The sequence below is a fragment of the Coregonus lavaretus genome (assembly GCF_964263955.1).
Source record: "Coregonus lavaretus genome assembly, contig: HAP1_SCAFFOLD_688, whole genome shotgun sequence".
In the NCBI taxonomy this organism is placed as follows: Eukaryota; Metazoa; Chordata; class Actinopteri; order Salmoniformes; family Salmonidae; genus Coregonus; species Coregonus lavaretus.
In genome coordinates, this window is record NW_028160319.1 from 152971 (window position 1) to 173866 (window position 20896).

At 40.7% G+C, this 20896-nt stretch overlaps 1 protein-coding gene across 1 annotated transcript in view; it reads right to left on the reverse strand.

Moving 5' to 3' along the window:
* LOC311121927 (zona pellucida-like domain-containing protein 1) overlaps window positions 1-18272 on the reverse strand; it is a gene marked incomplete at its 3' end in the record, with an annotated part of 91625 nt that extends 73353 nt beyond the window's left edge. The window contains exons 1-5 of the mRNA XM_084196358.1: window positions 18161-18272; window positions 17230-17450; window positions 16310-16491; window positions 15812-15884; window positions 13592-13689 (exon numbers count right to left, since the gene is read on the reverse strand). Of these exons, the coding sequence (XP_084052484.1) occupies window positions 13592-13689; window positions 15812-15884; window positions 16310-16491; window positions 17230-17450; window positions 18161-18266 (680 nt within the window). The 5' untranslated portion in view covers window positions 18267-18272. The remainder of the gene's footprint in view (window positions 1-13591; window positions 13690-15811; window positions 15885-16309; window positions 16492-17229; window positions 17451-18160) is intronic.
* Window positions 18273-20896: the final 2624 nt, after the last annotated feature.

A 20896-nucleotide genomic window follows, 5' to 3' on the forward strand; every position in this document is an offset into this window, starting at 1 on the left:
ACACCGGCACATTCGTCAGTTATTCTGCGTTCTGGCACACTCAGACGAGAGTACTCTGAAATTGGAGTAGATAGCCAGAGTGAATTTACCAGCTACGTCTATCGACAGTTGTCGCGGTGATATTGGAGTGCCAAGTCTAGGTCCAAAAGGCTTCTTAACAGGACTATTTGCATTGTCCCCCAGCCCACCCCATATTTTACGCTGCTGTTTATTATCTATGCATAGTCACTTTAACACTACCTACATGTACAGTGCCAGTCAAAAGTCTGGACACACCTACTCATTCAAGGGTTATTCTTTATTTTTTTACTATTTTATAAATTGTAGGATAATAGTGAAGACATCAGAACTATGAAATAACACATATGGAATCATGTAGTAACCAAAAAAGTGTTAAACACTCTGGCATTCTCTCAACCATCTTCACCTGGAATGCAAATGAACTTTTAACAAGGCACACCTGTTAATTGAAATGCATTCCAGGTGACTACCTCATAAAGCAGGTTGAGAGAATGCCAAGAGTGTGCAAAGCTGTCATCAAGGCAAAGGGTGGCTATTTGAAGAATTAAGAAAATGACTGTAAAAATATTTAAATCCCCTCGGATTGATGAGGAATTGAACAATTGAATGTTTGAGAGGGATGAGGCAAAAGGTATTTCAAATAAGTCTGGCAGCACAACCGATTGGCAAACATACTGCAATTGAGAAATCATGTGACTAAAAAATAAAACATTCTATACCATGAAACATGAATAAATGTTATAAAGAAAAAAAAAAGAAAAAAATTCGGCTCCAAATTCGGCTCCATTCTTCATTGAATCAGTCATTCCGCTTCCCAAGAATAGTAAAGCCCCCATTACTGGCCCAAATAGCTGACCAATCAACCAGTTATCAACCCTTAGTAAACTTTTTGAAAAAATTGTGTTTGACCAGATACCATGCTATTTTACAGTAAACAAATTGACAACAGACTTTCAGCACGCTTGTAGGGAAGGAATTCAACAAGCACAGCACTTACACAAATGACTGATGACTGGCTGAGAGAAGTTGATAATAAAAAGATTGTGGGGGCTGATTTGTTAGATTTCAGTGCAGCTTTTGACATTATCGATCATAGTCTGCTGCTGAAAAAACAAATGTGTTATGGCTTTACATCCACTGCTATATCATGGATTGAGAGTTATCTGTCTAAAAGAACACAGAGGGTGCTTTTTAATGGAAGCCTCTCCAACATAATCCAGGTAGTCACGCATTCCCCAGGGCAGCTGTCTAGGCCCCTTACTTTTCTCAATCTTTACTAATGACCTGCCACTGGCACTGAGTAAAGCCAGTGTGTCTATGTATGCTGATGACTCAACATTATACACGTAAGCTACCACAGCAAGTGAAATCATTACAACACTTAACAAAGAGCTCATTCACTAAACCCTAAACCTCAACTAAATATTGTAATGAGTAATTTGGAAATTGAGCAAGTTGAGGAGACTAAGTGGCTTGGTGTAACCCTGGATTGTAAACTGTCATGGTCAAAACATATTGATGCAATGGTAGCTAAGATGGGGAGAGGTCTGTAATAAAGCGCTGCTCTGCTTTCTTGACATTGCTATCAAGAAAACAAGTCCTACTGGCTCTAGCTTTGTCACACCTGGAGTACTGTCCAGTCATACGGTCAAGTGCCACTAAAAGGGACCTAGGCAAATTACAGTTGGCCCAGAACAGAGCCGCACGGCTGGCCCTTAAATGTACACAGAGAGATAACATCAATGACATGCATGTCAATCTCTCCTGGCTCAAAGTAGAAGACTGATTGACTGCATCACTACTTGTCTTTGTGAGAAAATGTTGAAAGCACCGAGCTGTCTGTTCAAACGACTAGCACACAGCTCAGACATCCATTATTTACATCCATTAATAATAATCCATTTATTATTATCCTTTATTTATCTTAGTATTAACTTGTATTTATTCAGGGTAACCCAATTGAGACCAGGGTCTCATTCCCAATGGTGCTCCTGAGTACAAACATTTTCTCACAAACAGGAAGAAAAATGTACATTACAAACTAGATGGTAACTTTACAAGTAAAGTTGTGGGGCTTGCTAAAGCTCTTTAAAAGTATTACTATTTAAAGCAAAGCAGTTACATATGTAACTCGTTTCACTACCTCACAGGAGAGGCATTTGAACGTAAACATACATTTTTTTATCAAAATACGTTTTTGGGCAGAAATGCCTTCTGGAACATGTGAACCTTAAATTACGAGTTGATTTAGCCACGGAAAAAGACAGGAACCTTCCGGCTAGCCATGATTGGCTGAGATTATGGATGGGCTGGACATGCCGAGAGTAAGGCCATTCTACTGCCTATGTTTGTCTATGGAGACTGCATGGACGGCAGGTAGCCTAGCGGTAGAGCGTTGGGCCAGTAACTGAAAGGTTGCTGGTTTGAATACCAGAGCCAAAAAGGTGAAGAAATCAGTCAAAGAGCAAGGCACTTAACCCTCATTTCTCTGTAAAAAGCGTCTGCTAAATGACAAAAAAGTATGCATGATTTTATACACCTGTCAGAAAAGTGTGTGGCCGAACACACTAATTTGAAGGGGTGTCCAGATACCTTTGTATATATAGTGTATATCGGATGGGATGTATAGACAATATGGATAAGGTATGTGGTTTATCTGAAGAATAGTATATGAAGAAGAATAGTAATAATATACAGTACCAGTCAAAAGTTTGGACACACCTACACATTCCAGGGTTTTTCTTTATTTTTACTATTTTCTACATTGACCTGGCCTCCACAATCCCATGGACTTCACGAAACAGCAGAGGGTGCATCCCCCTATCCACATCGACGGGACCGCAGTGGAGAAGGTGGAAAGCTTCAAGTTCCTTGGCGTACACATCACCGACAAACTGAAATGGTCCACCCACGCAGTCAGTGTGGTGAAGAAGGCACAACAGAGCCTCTTCAACCTCAGGAGACTGAAGAAATTAGGCTTGGCACCTAAAACACTCACAAACTTTTACAGATGCACAATTCAGAGCATCCTGTCGGGCTGTATCACCGCCTGGTACGGCAACTTCACCGCCCGCAACCGCAGGGCACTCCAGAGGGTGGTGCGGTCTGCCGAACGCATTACCGGGGACAAACTACCCGACCTCCAAGACACATACAGCACCCGATGTCACAGGAAGGCCAAAAAGATCATTAAGGACAACAACCACCCGAGCCACTGCATGTTTACCCCGCTATTATCCAGAAGGCGAGGTCAGTACAGGTGCATCAAAGCTGGGACCAAGAGAATGAAAAACAGCTTCTATCTCAAGGCCATCAGACTGTTAAATAGCCATCACTAGCACATTAGAGGCTGCTGCTGCCTATTGAAATCACTGGCCACGTTAAGAAATGGAACACTAGTCACTTTAATAATGTTTACATATCTTGCACTACTCATCTCATATGTATATACTGCATTCTATTCTATAATATTTAACTGTATCTTACTCCATGCCACTCTGTCATTGCTTGTCCATATATGTATATTTTTCTTAAATTCCATTCCTTACTGGTTTTGTGTGGATTGGGTATATGTTGGGAAATTGTTAGATATTACTTGTTAGATATTACTGCGCTGTCGGAGCTAGAAGCATAAGCATTTCGCTACACCAGCTATAACATCTGCTAAACACGTGTATGTGACAAATAACATTTGATTTGATTTGATTGTAGAATAATAGTGAAGACATCAAAACTGTGAAATAACACATATGGAATCATGTAGTAACCAAAAAAGTGTTAAATAAATCAAAATATATTTTAGATTTTAGATTCTACAAAGTAGCCACCCTTTACCAGCTTTATGAGGTAGTCACCTGGAATGCATTTTAATTAACAGGTGTTCCTTGTTAAAAGTTAATTTGTGGAATTTCTTTCCTTCTTAATGTGTTTGAGCCAATCAGTTGTGTTGTAACAAGGTAGGTTGGCATACAGAAGATAGCCCTATTTGGTAAAAGACCAAGTCCATATTATAGCAAGAACAGCTCAAATAAGCAAGGAGAAACGACAGTCCATCATTACTTGAAGAAATGAAGGTCAGTCAATACGGGAAATTTCAAGAGGTTTGAAAGTGCAGTCGCAAAAACCGTCAAGCGCTATGATGAAACTGGCTCTTATGAGGACCACCACATGAATAGAAGACCCAGAGTTACCTCTACTGCAGAGGATAAGTTCATTAGAGTTACAGTGAGGGAAAAAAGTATTTGATCCCCTGCTGATTTTGTACGTTTGCCCACTGACAAAGAAAGGATCAGTCTATCATTTTAATGGTAGATTTATTTGAACAGTGAGAGACAGAATAACAACAAAAAAATGCAGAAAAACGCATGACAAAAATGTTAGAAATTGATTTGCATTTTAATGAGGGAAATAAGTATTTGAACCCCTCTCAATCAGAAAGATTTCTGGCTCCCAGGTGTCTTTTATACAGGTAACGAGCTGAGATTAGGAGCACACGCTTAAAGGGAGTGCTCCTAATCTCAGCTTGTTACCTGTATAAAAGACACCTGTCCACAGAAGCAATCAATCAATCAGATTCCAAACTCTCCACCATGGCCAAGACCAAAGAGCTCTCCAAGGATGTCAGGGACAAGATTGTAGACCTACACAAGGCTGGAATGGGCTACAAGACAGTCGCCAAGCAGCTTGGTGAGAAGGTGACAACAGTTGGTGCGATTATTCGCAAATGGAAGAAACACAAAATAACTGTCAATCTCCCTCGGCCTAGGGCTCCATGCAAGATCTCACCTCGTAGAGTTGCAATGATCATGAGAGCGGTGAGGAATCAGCCCAGAACTACACGGAAGGATCTTGTCAATGATCTCAAGGCAGCTGGGACCATAGTCACCAAGAAAACAATTGGTAACACACTACGCCATGAAGGACTGAAATCCTGCATCGCCCGCAAGGTCCCCCTGCTCAAGAAAGCACATATACAGGCCCGTCTGAAGTTTGACAATGAACATCTGAATGATTCAGAGGAGAACTGGGTGAAAGTGTTGTGGTCAGATGAGACCAAAATCGAGCTCTTTGGCATCAACTCAACTCGCCGTGTTCGGAGGAGGAGGAATGCTGCCTATGACCCCAAGAACACCATTCCCACCATCAAACATGGAGGTGGAAACATTATGCTTTGGGGGTGTTTTTCTGCTAAGGGGACAGGACAACTTCACTGCATCAAAGTGACAATGGACGGGGCCATGTACCGTCAAATCTTGGGTGAGAACCTCCTTCCCTCAGCCAGGGCATTGAAAATGGGTTGTGGATGGGTATTCCAGCATGACAATGACCCAAAACACACGGCCAAGGCAACAAAGGAGTGGCTCAAGAAGAAGCACATTAAGGTCCTGGAGTGGCCTAGCCAGTCTCCAGACCTTAATCCCATAGAAAATATGTGGAGGGAGCTGAAGGTTCGAGTTGCCAAACGTCAGCCTCAAAACCTTAATGACTTGGAGAAGATCTGCAAAGAGGAGTGGGACAAAATCCCTCCTGAGATGTGTGCAAACCTGGTGGCCAACTACAAGAAACGTCTGACCTCTGTGATTGCCAACAAGGGTTTTGCCACCAAGTACTAAGTCATGTTTTGCAGAGAGGTCAAATACTTATTTCCCTCATTAAAATGCAAATCAATTGATAACATTTTTGACATGCGTTTTTCTGGATTTTGTTGTTGTTATTCTGTCTCTCACTGTTAAAATGAACCTACCATTAAAATTATAGACTGATCATGTCTTTGTCAGTGGACAAACATACAAAATCAGCAGGGGATCAAATACATTTTTCCCTCACTGTAACTGCACCTCAGATTGCAGCCCAAATAAATGCTTCACAGAGTTCAAGTAACAGACACATCTCAACATCAACTCTTCAGAGGAGACAGCGTGAATCAGGCCTTCATGGTCGAATTGCTGCATAGAAACCACTACTAAAGGACACCAATTAGAAGAAGAGACTTGCTTGTGCCAAGAAACATGAGCAATGGACATTAGACTGGTGGAAATCTGTCCTTTGGTCTAATGAGTCCAAATTTGAGATTTTTTTGTTCCAACTGCAGTGTCTTTGTGAGACACAGAGTAGGTGAACGGATGATCTCCGCATGTGTGGTTCCCACTGTGAAGCATGGAGGAGGAGGTGTGATGGTGTGGGGGTGCTTTGCTGGTAACACTGTCATGATGTATTTACAATTCAAGGCACACTTAACCAGCATGCCTACCACAGCATTCTGCAGCGATACGCCATCCCATCTCGTTTGCGCTTAGTGGGACTATCATTTGTTTTTCAACAGGACAATGAACCAACACACCTCCAGGCTGTGTAAGGGCTATTTGACCAAGAAGGAGAGTGTTGGAATGCTGCATCAGATGACCTGGCCTCCACAATCCCCTGACCTCAAACTAATTGAGATGGTTTGGGATGAGTTTGACCGCAGAGTGAAGGAAAAGCAGCCAACAAGTGCTCAGCATATGTGGGAACTCCATCAAGACTGTTGGAAAAGCATTCCAGGTGAAGCTGGTTGAGAGAATGCCAAGAGTGTGCAAAGCTGTCATCAAGGCAAAGGCCGGCTACTTTAAAGAATATAAAATATAAACTATTTAATTTGTTTAACACTTTTTTGGTTACTACATGATTCCATATGTGTTATTTTATGTAGAAAATAGTAAAAATAAAGAAAAACCCTGGAATGAGTATGTGTGTCCAAACAATTGGACTGGTACTGTATGTATGGTATATGTCAAATAATATTCACTGTAATATACAGTGGCTTGCGAAAGTATTCACCCCCTTTGGCATTTTTCCTATTTTGTTGCCTTACAACCTGGATTTAAAATTGATTTTTTGGGGGTTTGTATCATTTGATTTGCACAACATGCCTACCACTTTGAAGATGCAAAATATTTTTTCTTGTGAAACAAACAATAAATTAAAAATTAAAAATACTCAATACTTTGTAGAACCACCTTTTGCAGCAATTACAGCTGCAAGTCTCTTGGGGTGTGTCGCTATAAGCTTGGCACATCTAGCCACTGGGATTCTTGCCCATTCTTCAAGGTAAAACTGCTCCAGCTCCTTCAAGTTGGATGGGTTCCGCTGGTGTACAGCAATCTTTAAGTCAAACCACAGATTCTCAATTGGATTGAGTTCTGGGCTTTGACTAGGCCATTCCAAGACATTTAAATGTTTCCACTTAAACCACTCAAGTGTTGCTTCAGCAGTATGCTTAGGGTCATTGTCCTGCTGGAAGGTGAACCACCGTCCCAGTCTCAAATCTCTGGAAGACCGAAACAGGTTTCCCTCAAGAATTTCCCTGTATTTAGCGCCATCCATCATTCCTTCAATTCTGACCAGTTTCCCAGTCCCTGCCGATGAAAAACATCCCCACCGCATGATCCTGCCACCACCATGCTTCAGTGTGGGGATGGTGTAATCGGGGTGATGAGAGGTGTTGGGTTTGTACCAGACATAACGTTTTCCTTGATGGCCAGAAAGCTCAATTTTAGTCTCATCTGACCAGAGTACCTTCTTCCATATGTTTGGGAGTCTCCCACATGCCTTTTGGCGAACACCAAACGTGTCTGCTTATTCTTTTCTTTAAGCAATGGCTTTTTTCTGGCCACTCTTCCGTAAAGCCCAGCTCTGTGGAGTGTACCGCTTAAAGTGGTCCTGTGGACAGATACTCCAATCTCCGTTGTGGAGCTTTGCAGCTGCTTCAGGGTTATCTTTAGTCTCTTTGTTGCCTCTCTGATTAATGTCCTCCTTGCCTGGTCCATGAGTTTTGGTGGGCAGCCCTCTCTTGGCAGGTTTTTTGTGGTACCATATTCTTTCAATTTTTTTATAATGGATTTAATGGTGCTCCGTGGGATGTTCAAAGTTTCGGATATTTTTTTATAACCCAACCCTGATCTGTACTTCTCCACAACTTTGTCCCTGACCTGTTTGGAGAGCTCCTTGGTCTTCATGGTGCCGCTTTCTTGGTGGTGCCCCTTGCTTAGTGGTGTTGCAGACTCTGGGGCCTTTCAGAACAGGTGTATATATACTGAGATCATGTGACAGATCATGTGACACTTAGATTGCACACAGGTGGACTTTATTTAACTAATTATGTGACTTCTGAAGGTAATTGGTTGCACCAGATCGTATTTAGGGGTTTCATAGCAAAGGGGGTGAATACATATACACACACCACTTTTCCGTTATTTATTTTTCATTTTTTTCATTTCACTTCACCAATTTATACTATTTTGTGTATGTCAATTACATGAAATCCAAATAACAATCAATTTAAATTACAGGTTGTAATGCAACAAAATAGGAAAAACACCAAGGGGAGTGAATACTTTTACAAGGCACTGTACAGAGAGAACGGTTCACAATATTAGGGATCAATGAAAGAAAGCCATGTAAATACATGCATATTTTGTCTCCTTTTCAGCACTAATTGGTAGATTGAAAGATACTTTGATCTTGTATATTATTTAGGTATAGGAAAGTATTTATGAATATAAAAAAACAGGTTTGGAGAGCCTTTACACACATAATATATTGGTGAATCAAAAATACAGTGGTTTGATTCATTCTGAAAGTTGCCATATTCAATTGTTTGATCCATTAAATATTGGAAGGTGAGAAAAGTGTACAATAGGGGCTGAACAGTAGTCCTATAAATATACCCTAATAATCCTCACTAATCATGGAACTGTAATGACAACAGTTCAACTGTCCAGTTGCCAGGCTCCAGGTTTAAACTGCTACGTATGGTTTGCATTCCATAATGATTACATGTTCCAAATTATTGCACAACTTGTAATTTGTTAGCCTAATATGATTCACTATTGCTAGCGGTCCTCAGAAACAACCACACGAACGTGAGTAAAGAAAGGTAAACTAATGATGTAATGGAATGATGCAAAATGTAAGGAAACTGACAATAAAGTGACAGTAATAAATGTATGCTGGTATAACTAACGGTGGCTACCGATAGTGGCTAATATTGAACACAATACAAATGGTAAGAAATACAGTGGAAAGTCGGGGTATATAATGAAAATACTCTAGAAATCATTAATCAACATGGTGGGTTACATTTGCGCATGTCTACAGAAGCCTATAACTTGGGTCTCCACATTTCATATCTGCAAGTTATAAGGCCAGCATTTCATAAACTTTGTCTCTAGCGATCATAAGGTAAAATAGATCTAAAACATTTGTCATTTATATGTACAATCCCCTTTTCCAAACAGCTTACTCATTTACCTAGCTCTTGTCAATAGCTCTTATCAATTTGTAAATTACAGTGCATGGAGAATGGTGTTATTTATTTCGGAAAAAATAAAGAGGTTCCATTTAGACCTTATTCATTGTTTCATTGTGTGTGAAGGTGGTGGAATTATGAAGGAATTAAGTCAAGGTCAGAATACGGCGAATCTGTAGACACACCTCCACCACACCTTAATTTCTTTAGGAGTGCTATTCTCTTGCTTAAGTTCAAGGTCAGAATACTTGCAAAGAGAAAAGTACATAAAAACTGAATTACGCTCCATTTACACACGCTTAACTTTTGGTTGGAATTCCCCCCCATCTGAGGAAGTGGAAACTCAAAACCCATAAGCTAGATCGATAAATATACACTGAGTATACCAAAAATTAGGAAGACCTTCCTAATATTGAGTTGCATTCCCCTCTTTTGCCCTCAGAACACCCTCAATTCGTCAGGGCATGGACTCTACAAGGGATGCTGGCCTAGGGCTGTTACGAGTCATGAAGGCAATCAAATTCCACGTGACTGTTTAGTCACGGTTATTAGGCTTCTCCAAGCTCTGATGCTGCTGATGGTCATTAGTAGCCTACCAAACTTTCCAACTGCCTGGTACTCAGCACGCTATTGTCCCTCTAATCACTCTGACATCAATGCAAATGTAATCAAAAATCGAATCAAACACTTCATGAGAGCCCATGAGCTCATGTTGCGCAACATTTCTATAGGCTAAGCAATTGCATGAGAAAACAGAGTGATGACTTCTATTAAAAAGAGAAGGATCCCATCAGCAATCTAAAGGCTAGGCCTACTATATTTATTTCTGAACTTTCCTAATATTAAGCATATTGCTTCTCTTTAAAACAGGAATAAAGCCTACCTGGCTGGCATAAAAAAAGCGTCCTCCATTCGCAATTTAAGTGCATAGAAGACATGTATTTTTTCCCCTGCCCCTGTTTCGAGACAGATGCATGATAATGGTCCATTCTAAATTAAAACAGATTTAACACATATATTATTTAGTATATGTAAAGACAAGATTAAATCAAGAATAGTGATGGTTACAATATTTCCTATCACTTGTGAATTATACAGTGCATTCGGAAAGTATTCAGACCCCTTGACTTTTTCCACATTTTGTAACGTTACAGCCTTATTATAAAATTGATTAAATGTAATATTTTCTCTCATCAATCTACACACAATACCACATAATGACAAAGCAAAAACAGGTAAAATAATTTTTTATAATAACAAAAATAATAAACGGAAATATTACATTTACATAAGTATTCAGACCCTTTACTTTACTTTGCATTTTAATGAGGGAAATAAGTATTTGACCCCTCTGCAAAACATGACTTAGTACTTGGTAGCAAAACCCTTGTTGGCATTTACAGAGGTCAGACGTTTCTTGTAGTTGGCCACCAGGTTTGCACACATCTCAGGAGGGATTTTGTCCCACTCCTCTTTGCATATCTTCTCCAAGTCATTAAGGTTTTGAGGCTGACGTTTGGCAACTCGAACCTTCAGCTCCCTCCACATATTTTCAATGGGATTAAGGTCTGGAGACTGGCTAGGCCACTCCAGGACCTTAATGTGCTTCTTCTTGAGCCACTCCTTTGTTGGCTTGGCCGTGTGTTTTGGGTCATTGTCATGGTGGAATACCCATCCACAACCCATTTTCAATGCCCTGGCTGAGGGAAGGAGGTTCTCACCCAAGATTTGATGGTACATGGCCCCGTCCATCGTCCCTTTGATGCGGTAAAGTTGTCCTGTACCCTTAGCAGAAAAACACCCCCAAAGCATAATGTTTCCACCTCCATGTTTGATGGTGGGGATGGTGTTCTTGGGGTCATAGGCAGCATTCCTCCTTCTCCAAACACGGCGAGTTGAGTTGATGCCAAAGAGCTCGATTTTGGTCTCATCTGACCACAACACTTTCACCCAGTTCTCCTCTGAATCATTCAGATGTTCATTGGCAAACTTCAGACGGGCCTGTATATGTGCTTTCTTGAGCAGGGGGACCTTGCGGGCGCTGAAGGATTTCAGTCCTTCACGGCGTAGTGTGTTACCAATTGTTTTCTTGGTGACTATGGTCCCAGCTGCCATGAGATCATTGACAAGATCCTCCCGTGTAGTTCTGGGCTGATTCCTCACCGTTCTCATGATCATTGCAACTCCACGAGGTGAGATCTTGCATGGAGCCCCAGGCCGAGGGAGATTGACAGTAATTTTGTGTTTCTTCCATTTGCGAATAATCGCACCAACTGTTGTCACCTTCTCACCAAGCTGCTTGTCGATGGTCTTGTAGCCCATTCCAGCCTTGTGTAGGTCTACAATCTTGTCCCTGACGTCCTTGGAGAGCTCTTTGGTCTTGGCCATGGTGGAGAGTTTGGAATCTGATTGATTGATTGCTTCTGTGGACAGGTGTCTTTTATACAGGTAACAAACTGAGATTAGGAACACTCCTTTTAAGAGTGTGCTCCTAATCTCAGCTCGTTACCTGTATAAAAGATACCTGGGAGCCAGAAATCTTTCTGATTGAGAGGGGGTCAAATATTTATTTCCCTCATAAAATGCAAATCAGTTTATAACATTTTTGACATGGGTTTTTCTGGATTTTTTTGTTGTTATTCTGTCTCTCACTGTTCAAATAACCCTACCATTAAAATGATAGACTGATAATTTCTTTGTCAGTGGGCAAACGTACAAAATCAGCAGGGGATCAAGTACTTTTTTCCCTCACTGATTGAAGTGGATTGAACAAGTGACATCAATAAGGGATCATAGCTTTCACCTGAATTCACCTGGTCAGTCTATGTCATGGCAAGAGCAGGTGTCCTTAATGTTTTGTATACTCAGTGTAATTTCCTACTAGTAAGCTGTGTAATTGATAAGTCTAACAGTACATTTTATGTCTTGAAAAACTTTGCAGCTTACTACCCACTGATGTCACCTTTATATAGACCTGCCACCACGAATGGCAGATGGGGCGCTAGTAGATATATATTTATATAAAAGTTGTTCAGTTGTAGAGCTGCTTAGGGAAATAAAAGTGGCATCTGTTAAAGAATAGGAGAGCCGTACACTCTAGGAGCTCAGATGCAATAATTTTCTAACCAACGTTTCGACAGCCAAGCTGTTTTCGTTCCCACAGCCAAGCTGTCTTCATCACCCTGATGAAGACAGCTTGGCTGTCAAAACTTTGGTTATTAGATTATTGCATCTGAGCTCCTAGAGTGTGCGGCTCTCCTTTTCTTTTTCAAGTGCTCTACTCCACTAGCCAGCACCTCGCCTAAACAGGTGTGCATTTCTTTCGCCTTCACAGAATATCTGACCTACTGCAGACCTGTATGTAGGGCAGTGGGATAAGTGGGTTCCTGCTGAGTAATATTATAGTATTCTTTAACTCCAAAAGTAAGACAATAGTTCACTCACTAAGGTGGAACATACAGTTCAGGGCCAGTATTTATAAAGTATCTCAGAGTAAGAGTGCTGATCTAGGATCAGTTTTAACTTTTGGATCATAAAAAACCTGATCCTAGATCAGCACTCCTTCTCCGAGACGCTTTATGAATACCGTATTTTCCACACTATAAGGCGCACCGGAGTATAAGCTGCAGCAGCTAAATTGAATGATATTGAATGATGTGTACATATTTAAGCCGCACTGGACTATAAGCCGCAGATGTTTTAATGTTTAATTACCATATGTAAGGGTTCGTGCACAGAGGGGATTTTCGGGAAAGAGACAAACTGTCTCGCTCTCGTAATGTCTGTCTGTCTTGCTCTCGTTCTGTCTCTCGTTCTGTCTCTCGTACCACTCTCGGTTCCACTTTTACTTTTGTGCGCTACCTGTCTCACTCTTTTCCGGCCTCCAGCTTTTCCTGCTGGAGCCCGCCGCCTAAAGGTGGGGGGCGCGGACCGGTCATAGAGCCCATAGAGTTAAAGTTGGTGGACTGTAACCTGTAAAATCCATAGATTTAGGAGGTCTTCTAGTGGCCGTTAGCTGTAAAAATCCATAGATTAGCCGCACCGTTATATAAGCAGCAGGGTCGAAAAAATGGGAAAAAAGGCGCGGCTTATAATCTGAAAATTACGGTACATAAGTTTGGACTGCGGTAAAATGTTTGCCGTTGCCGTGGTTGTCACTGTCCTACCAATCAAATGTTAAAGTCCCTAATGTACATTCCATAATTGCCCAACGTTCAAGAAGGGTCTGCAGACATGTGTTATATGGCTCTTGGAAGTTCTTGATTAAATTAAATGATTGGTTACCTCCTGTCCAAGTTGGTAGCTTTGACTGCTGCAAACACACGTGTCTTCAGTGTGAGCCCCGCCATAGGGATTGACAGCTGCTGAACGTATGACGAGTCCTTTACAGAGACACACAAAGAAATCAACAAGTCACAATTGTTTTAGTCCCTCATATTAACATGTAGATGAGGACAGGATTCATGAATTGCACTGGATTTGTAATCTGTTCAAAAATACCCTTTTTTAATTCTTATTATTCATTTAAAAAATAAATGTAGGGTAAATTGGCACAAATCTCCTCCATTACTGGAATAAAAAATAGTTCTGTATGCACAGTTATTTAACCTGTAAATGTATAATAGCCACAGTATCCCTGTATTTCCTATCCGCTGTCAAATTCCCAGTTATGACAATTCCTCATGAAAACTACTCAATACTTCCGTTGTCTGGATGTGATAGAACTTCTATTAGGATATGACAGAACTTTGAGTTGCATTTCAGAAAGAGATAAAATGAATGTAGTGTCTTTATGGTTAATATGTTTTTGTGGTACAGTGTTTATGGTTCACTTTCATTTTACCATTTTGCTCTACAGTGCCTTCAGAAAGTATTCATACCCATTGACTTTTTCCACATTTTGTTGTGTTACAGCCTAAATTTAAAATAGATTAAATTGAGATTGTTTGTCACTGGCCTACACACAATACCCTGTAATGTCAAAATGGAATTTTGTTTTTCGTATTTTTTAAATATATTAATTTAAAATGAAAAGCTGAAATGTCTTGAGTCAATAAGTATTCAATCCCTTTGTTATGGCAAGCCTAAATAAGTTCAGGACCAAATATTTGCTTAACAAGTCACATAATAAGATGCATGGACTCACTCTGTGTGCAATAATAGTTTTTAACATAATTTTTGAATGACTACCTCATCTCTGTACCCCACACATACAATTATCTGTAAGGTCAAGCAGTGAATTTCAAACACAGATTCAACCACAAAGACCAGGGAGGTTTTCCAATGCTTCGCAAAGAAGGGCACCTATTGGTAGATGGGTATAAATAATAAAAGCAGACATTGAATATCCCTTGGATGGTGAAGTAATTAATTACACTTTGGATGTGTATCAATACACCCAGTAACTACAAAGATACAGGCGTCCATCCTAACTCAGTTACCGGAGAGGAAGGAAACCGCTCAGGGATTTCACTATGAGGCCAATCGTGACTTTAAAACTGTTACAGTGTTTAATGACTGTGATAGGAGAAAACTGAGGATGGATCAACAACATTGTAGTTACTCCACAATACTAACCTAATTGACAGAGTGAAAAAAAGGAAGCCTGTACAGAATAAAAATATCCCTAAACATGCATCCTGTTTGCAACAAAGCACTAAAGTAATACTGCAAAAAATGTGGCAGATGAATTTACTTTTTGTCCTGAATAAAGTCTTATATTTGGCGCAAATTCAATTCAACACATTACTGAGTACCACTCTCCATACTTTCAAGCATAGAGGTGGCTGTATAATGTTATGGGTATGCTTGTCATCATTAAGGACAGGGGAGTTTTTCAAAATAAAAAATAAACGGAATGGAGCTAAGCACAGGCTAAATCCTAGAGGAAAACCTGTTTCGGTCTGCTTTCCACCAGACACTGGGATATGAATTGCTTACCAAGAAGCTCCTGTGTGGCCTAGTTACAGTTTTGACTTAAAACTGCTTGAAAATCTATGGCAAGACCTGAAAATGGTTGTCTAGCAATTATCAACAACCAATTTTACAGAGCTTGAAGAATTTTGAAAATAATAATGGACAAATTTTGCACAATCCAGGTGTGGAAAGCTCTTAGAGACTTATCCAGAAAGACTCACAGCTGTAATCGCTGCCAAAGGTTATTCTAACATGTATTGACTCAGGGGGTTGAAGGTATACAGTATCTAATCAAGATTTGTTTTGATGTATTTATTTGTTTATGTTAGAATTTTTCTTCCACTTTGACATTACAGAGTATTTTGTGTAGATCGTTGACAAAAAATTACAATTAGATCCATTTTAATCCCACTTTGTAACACAACAAAATGTGGAAACAGTCAAGGGGTGTGAATAGTTTCTGAAGGCACTGTATGTACGTTTTATTCCTGGTTGCAAACTTTGCATGTATAATATGGTTAGTAAATCTAGCAGTGAAAGTGCATCATAGAGAAAATGCAATTGTGTCATTTGTAAAAATGTACTTACATTGTAAAGCAGTAGACTTAAAGTACTGACAAAAGTACCATTGCTGTCCTTCACTGATATTGCAGCAGCTGACCTTGAATAAACATGGAAATTGAAGTTATGCTAAACATGATTTATTGAATGATTTATATCCAACATTATGAGTCACATATGCATATTGTTTATCTTGGTTTACTTTAAGATATCTTGATAAATGGACCATATGTCAATGTGATGCATGATTCTCTTTTAATATACAACTGAGATCCTATGACCTTCTCAAATCATGTGTTATCTTCATTGTGCTCTTCAGTTTACTGCCTCTCTATGTACAGTATATCTAAAATGCTAATCAATTAAGTCCATTGACAACCCAATTTTGACACACTCATATGATGTCACTACACTGACATTGAATTATCTGTATTATTAACTGTATTATCAATTCAGAGGCATTTTAGACATGTGAATGGATAACAATCATCATAGAAACTTGAGGGATTATTTCACAGCACTTACGAAGCCAGCTGTGTATTGTTAACCAGGTATTCCAGAGGGTAGCTACAGCTGAACTTGTAGAGCAGACCTGGCAGGTAGCTAATGATAGTCGGGGGATCTGGTGTATCGATGTACCCTGATATGTTCCCAATCTGCACCAGTGAAAGGTTCCCATAAGCATTAGGACCCTGAGCCGTGGAAACCTGCAACACAAAATCGAGTCAGGTGAATGCCTACCCAATCTCATCCCCACCATTATTGGAGTCAAGGTCCCATCAGTAGGGAGGGCCAGAGACGATAACATCAACCATACTATGAAGCTAATGCCCCCTCATCGTGCTAATCCCTAACTGTATTCCCTTTATCACAGCATCAGCGGCCCAGGAACCACCCTACAATCAAAACAACAAAATGGGGAAGAAAGCAACCTTAGTAAAGGCTCCACGCAAATCTCTCCCACTGTTTCTAGGAAAAAGCAATCACCTCTCCGGGGCTTCCATTCTCCCAACCCCAACCACCACTACAATTACTGAACCACTGTCCCATGGAAACTAAAATCTAGGTTGTCAACATCAAAACATAGACACTGTAGATGACTGTGTGTACATATTTAAGTTGATTCCTTTTATTAGTAGGACCTTTTATTCAGTTATGTATCTCCTTTTGTTATTGCTGCCTTTTCGAAGATTTGAAGGCTTGGGCGTGATGTAAGTGCTCTGTGGTTGGAGCCACGGTAAGAGGAGCCATGATCTGTCATGGACTCTTTAAGGGTTTTCCGGATACAGATGAACCTTAGTCCTGGACTTCAAGACATGCTCAATAAAGCATCTCAATTGAAAGTTATTTTTAGTCCAGAACTTCATCTGTTTCCAGGAAACTGGCCCATAGGTGTGATAGAAGGCATTATAAACAGGTGGTTGGAAGAAGCATGGGCCTCTTACCACCAGGGCATTGCCACATGTCTCCAGGGTGGCTAGGCTAATGCTGAAGAGGACCACGGTGGGGAAGGTGTTGTTATTGATGAAACCACGGCAGTGGGCATCTCCGTGGCGACCGTTGAGGGCCAGGTCAGTGTCGGTGTAGCCGGAGAAGAGAACAGGACAAAAGTTGATCTTGAGGGTGATTGTCTGCACCCCACAGTACACACTAATGTCCCGCTCCGCTGGGAGAGAGCAGAGAAAACAACACCAGTTATTATCACAGCACAAAATCATATTATGGCCTTATGTGCATTAATTTTTTTCAAAGAGGGATAACTAAACAAGGCTAAAGAACAAGACTAAAGAAGGCTCACACTGGCATTGAAAATTAAACCATGGATATTTAATTGATTTGAGCTATATTTGGAGATGTCTATATCGACAGCATCTTGATCGGCTTCATCACCGCCTGGTACGGCAACTGCACTGCCCGCAACCGCAAAGATCTACAGAGGGTGGTGCGGATGGCCCAATAGTTCACTCCCTGCCTTCCAAGACATCTACACCAGGCGATGAGGAAGGCCCGAAGGTCATCAAGGACTACAGTCACCCGGACCACGGACTGTTAACTCTGTTACCATCTGGCAAGCGATATCGGAGCATCTGGTCTTGGACCATTGGCTCAGAGACAGCTTCTACCACCAGGTCATCAGACTGTTGAACAGCTAACAATACCATTTTATTTGATTGTAAGTGTAAATAAAGGTTCCACTGTTTTACCCAAGACCTTAGAATACATTAGAAATAGCAACTATTCACTATCCTAAATATGTTGCATGCATCAGTCCAATATGAGTTAAGTTAAAGTTATATGTTATATTCATAAAGTTTTATGAATAACCTGCATTGAAGTTGAATTTAAATTAATATAATGTATTATTTATTTTCTCACCAGGGAAGCGGCTGTGGAAGTTGGCATCACAGTTGTATCCATTGAATTGTGCTCCAACTGATAGTGCCTTACTTATAAGCAAAAGGATCAAACATATTTGTTCCATTTCAGCACCTGGAGGAAAACGATGTTTTTCATCAGTCTTTGCCATCTTCCATATCATACATATTTGGGTTTAAGAACTCCCTGATTCAGTTTAGTGGACATCATAGGAATAAAAATGTAACATGATTTTGTTAGTTATTTCAGAAATCACAGTGAGACAAACCTTAACTTCTATGAAGATTAAGGTGCAAAGAAATCCACCTTCAATCTAATTCAAAAAGGGTTTCTTTGTAAATCCTAGTTATTACCAACAGCGATAGTGTTCACACATAAAGACAATTATTTTGCTAGCTTTTTGGAGTCTGAACATTATCTATCTCAAATGCAGACTCATTAAGATATAATTATTTGTTAAAACCATGGACAAAACAGCTAAATGTTGATATAATCCACTGTCTTGGTTATCACCGTAACATTACTAAGCACAATGGGCTAAGTCTTTGTTTTCTCAATGTCTAAAAGCCTTTTATCAGATGATGATAATATACTTATGGTATCTTATGATGATCAGATAAGGGTTGTTGTTGTGGAGAAACATCAACTTTTCAAAAAGCTGGGCTCCCTTAGTCAATGCCTGTTGAGCTTCCCTGGCTAGCAGTGGAGTTGAGTTGTTCGAGGTCGTCAAGGTAAAAAACAACCCTAGTGCTACTCACCCTGATCCGTGGAAGTCGGTGAATCAGCTGTTCTCCATATGCTCGGGACTGCTGCATGTGATAGAATGATCCGCACAGCATCCCTACACCACAACTAGAAACATAGCGTGGGTCGGGGGGGGAAAAGGGCCCGGCAACATAAGAGATTCATTATTTGAACACATCAACAAAAAAAGGGCTGTCCAGGAGAACATGGGAAAGTCCATCAAATCTGAATGTGTTATACAAATCCTTTCACAAACCCAGAAACATGAGCAGGTTTTGAAGTTTCCCACTCATATCCTTTCTGCTTGATCTGGCTCTGTCAGCGCACACAAACAGTTTGACGCCGCATGAGGTCCGTGCTAGGGGAATTATCTTTTCATCAGCCTACGGAGTGGGTGCAGCGCGCTGACTGAGCAGCTCTTTCTCTCTTGCCAGCAGTGGGCCCAGGTCTTTTCACGCTTTGTGTCCAGCCTTCCTCCGTCAACACATCTCTGCTGGCCTTCCCTGGTATCCTCTCTGGGGTGGCGAGCCACCACCCGTCCCCCTGATGTCTCAACTTTGACTCCTGCTCTCAGGCTCCCACACAGGGAGAGTAAAAGGCCACTGCGGCCTCACAGTAACTTTTATGGAATTAGCAAGTCCCTAGTGTTCCATGATCCACATGGACAGCATTATATGTGCAGGGCTATATAATGTGAGCCATATAGACAAAGCGCAGATAGTATCTCTTCTGTGGGTGCGGAGGTCTAGGTATTACTTTTTTTTTTTAAGGTCAGGTAGAAGCCAAAACAAAACACACACTCGATTGGTCATTATGTTAGCTAGTTCACCAGTTTGCCTCCCCATCAGTGACATATTGTGTACCTACAGTACCAGTCAAAAGTTTGGACACACCTACTCATTCAAGGGTTTTTCTTAATTTTTTCCATTGTAGAATAATAGTGAAGACATCAACACTATGAAATAACACATATGGAATCATGTAGTAACCAAAAAAGTGTTAAACAAATCAAAATATATTTTATATTTAAGATTCTTCAAATAGCCACCCTTTGCCTTGATGACAGCTTTGCACACTCTTGGCATTCTCTCAACCATCTTCATGAGGTAGTCACCTGGAATGCATTTCAATTAACATGTGTGACTTCTTAAAAGTTAATTTGTGGAATGTCTTTCCTTCTAAATGCGCCAATCAGTTGTGTTATGACAAGGTAGGGGGGGTCTACAGAAGATAGTCCTATTTGGTAAAAGACCAAGTCCATATTATGGCAAGAAAAGCTCAAATTATTAAAGAGAAACAGCAGTCCATCATTACTTTAAGACATTAAGGTCAGTCAATACGGAAAATCTCAAGAACTTTGAAAGATTCTTAAAGTGCAGTCGCAAAACCCATCAAGCGCTATGATGAAACTGGCTCTTATGAGGACCACCACAGGAATGGAAGACCCAGAGTTCATTAGAGTTATCAGCCTCAGAAATTGCAGCCCAAATAAATGCTTCACAGAGTTCAAGTAACAGACACATCTCAACATCAACTGTTCAGAAGAGACTGTGTGAATCAAGCCTTCATGGTCGAACTGCTACAAAGAAACCACTACTAAAGGACACAAATAATAAGAAGAGACCTGCTTGGTCCAAGAAACACGAGCAATTGACATTAGACCGGTGGAAATTTGTCCTTTGGTCTGGAGTCCAAATTTGAGATATTTGGTTCCAAACGCAGTGTTTTTGTGAGACGCGGTGTGGGTGAACGAATGATCTCTGCATGTGTAGTTCCCACTGTAAAGCATGGAGGAGGGGGTGTTACGGTATGGGGGTGCTTTGCTGGTGACACTGTCTGTGATTTGACGGTACATGGCCCCGTCCATCGTCCCTTTGATGCGGTGAAGTTGTCCTGTCCCCTTAGCAGAAAAACACACCCAAAGCATAATGTTTCCACCTCCATGTTTGACGGTGGGGATGGTGTTCTTGGGGTCATAGGCAGCATTCCTCC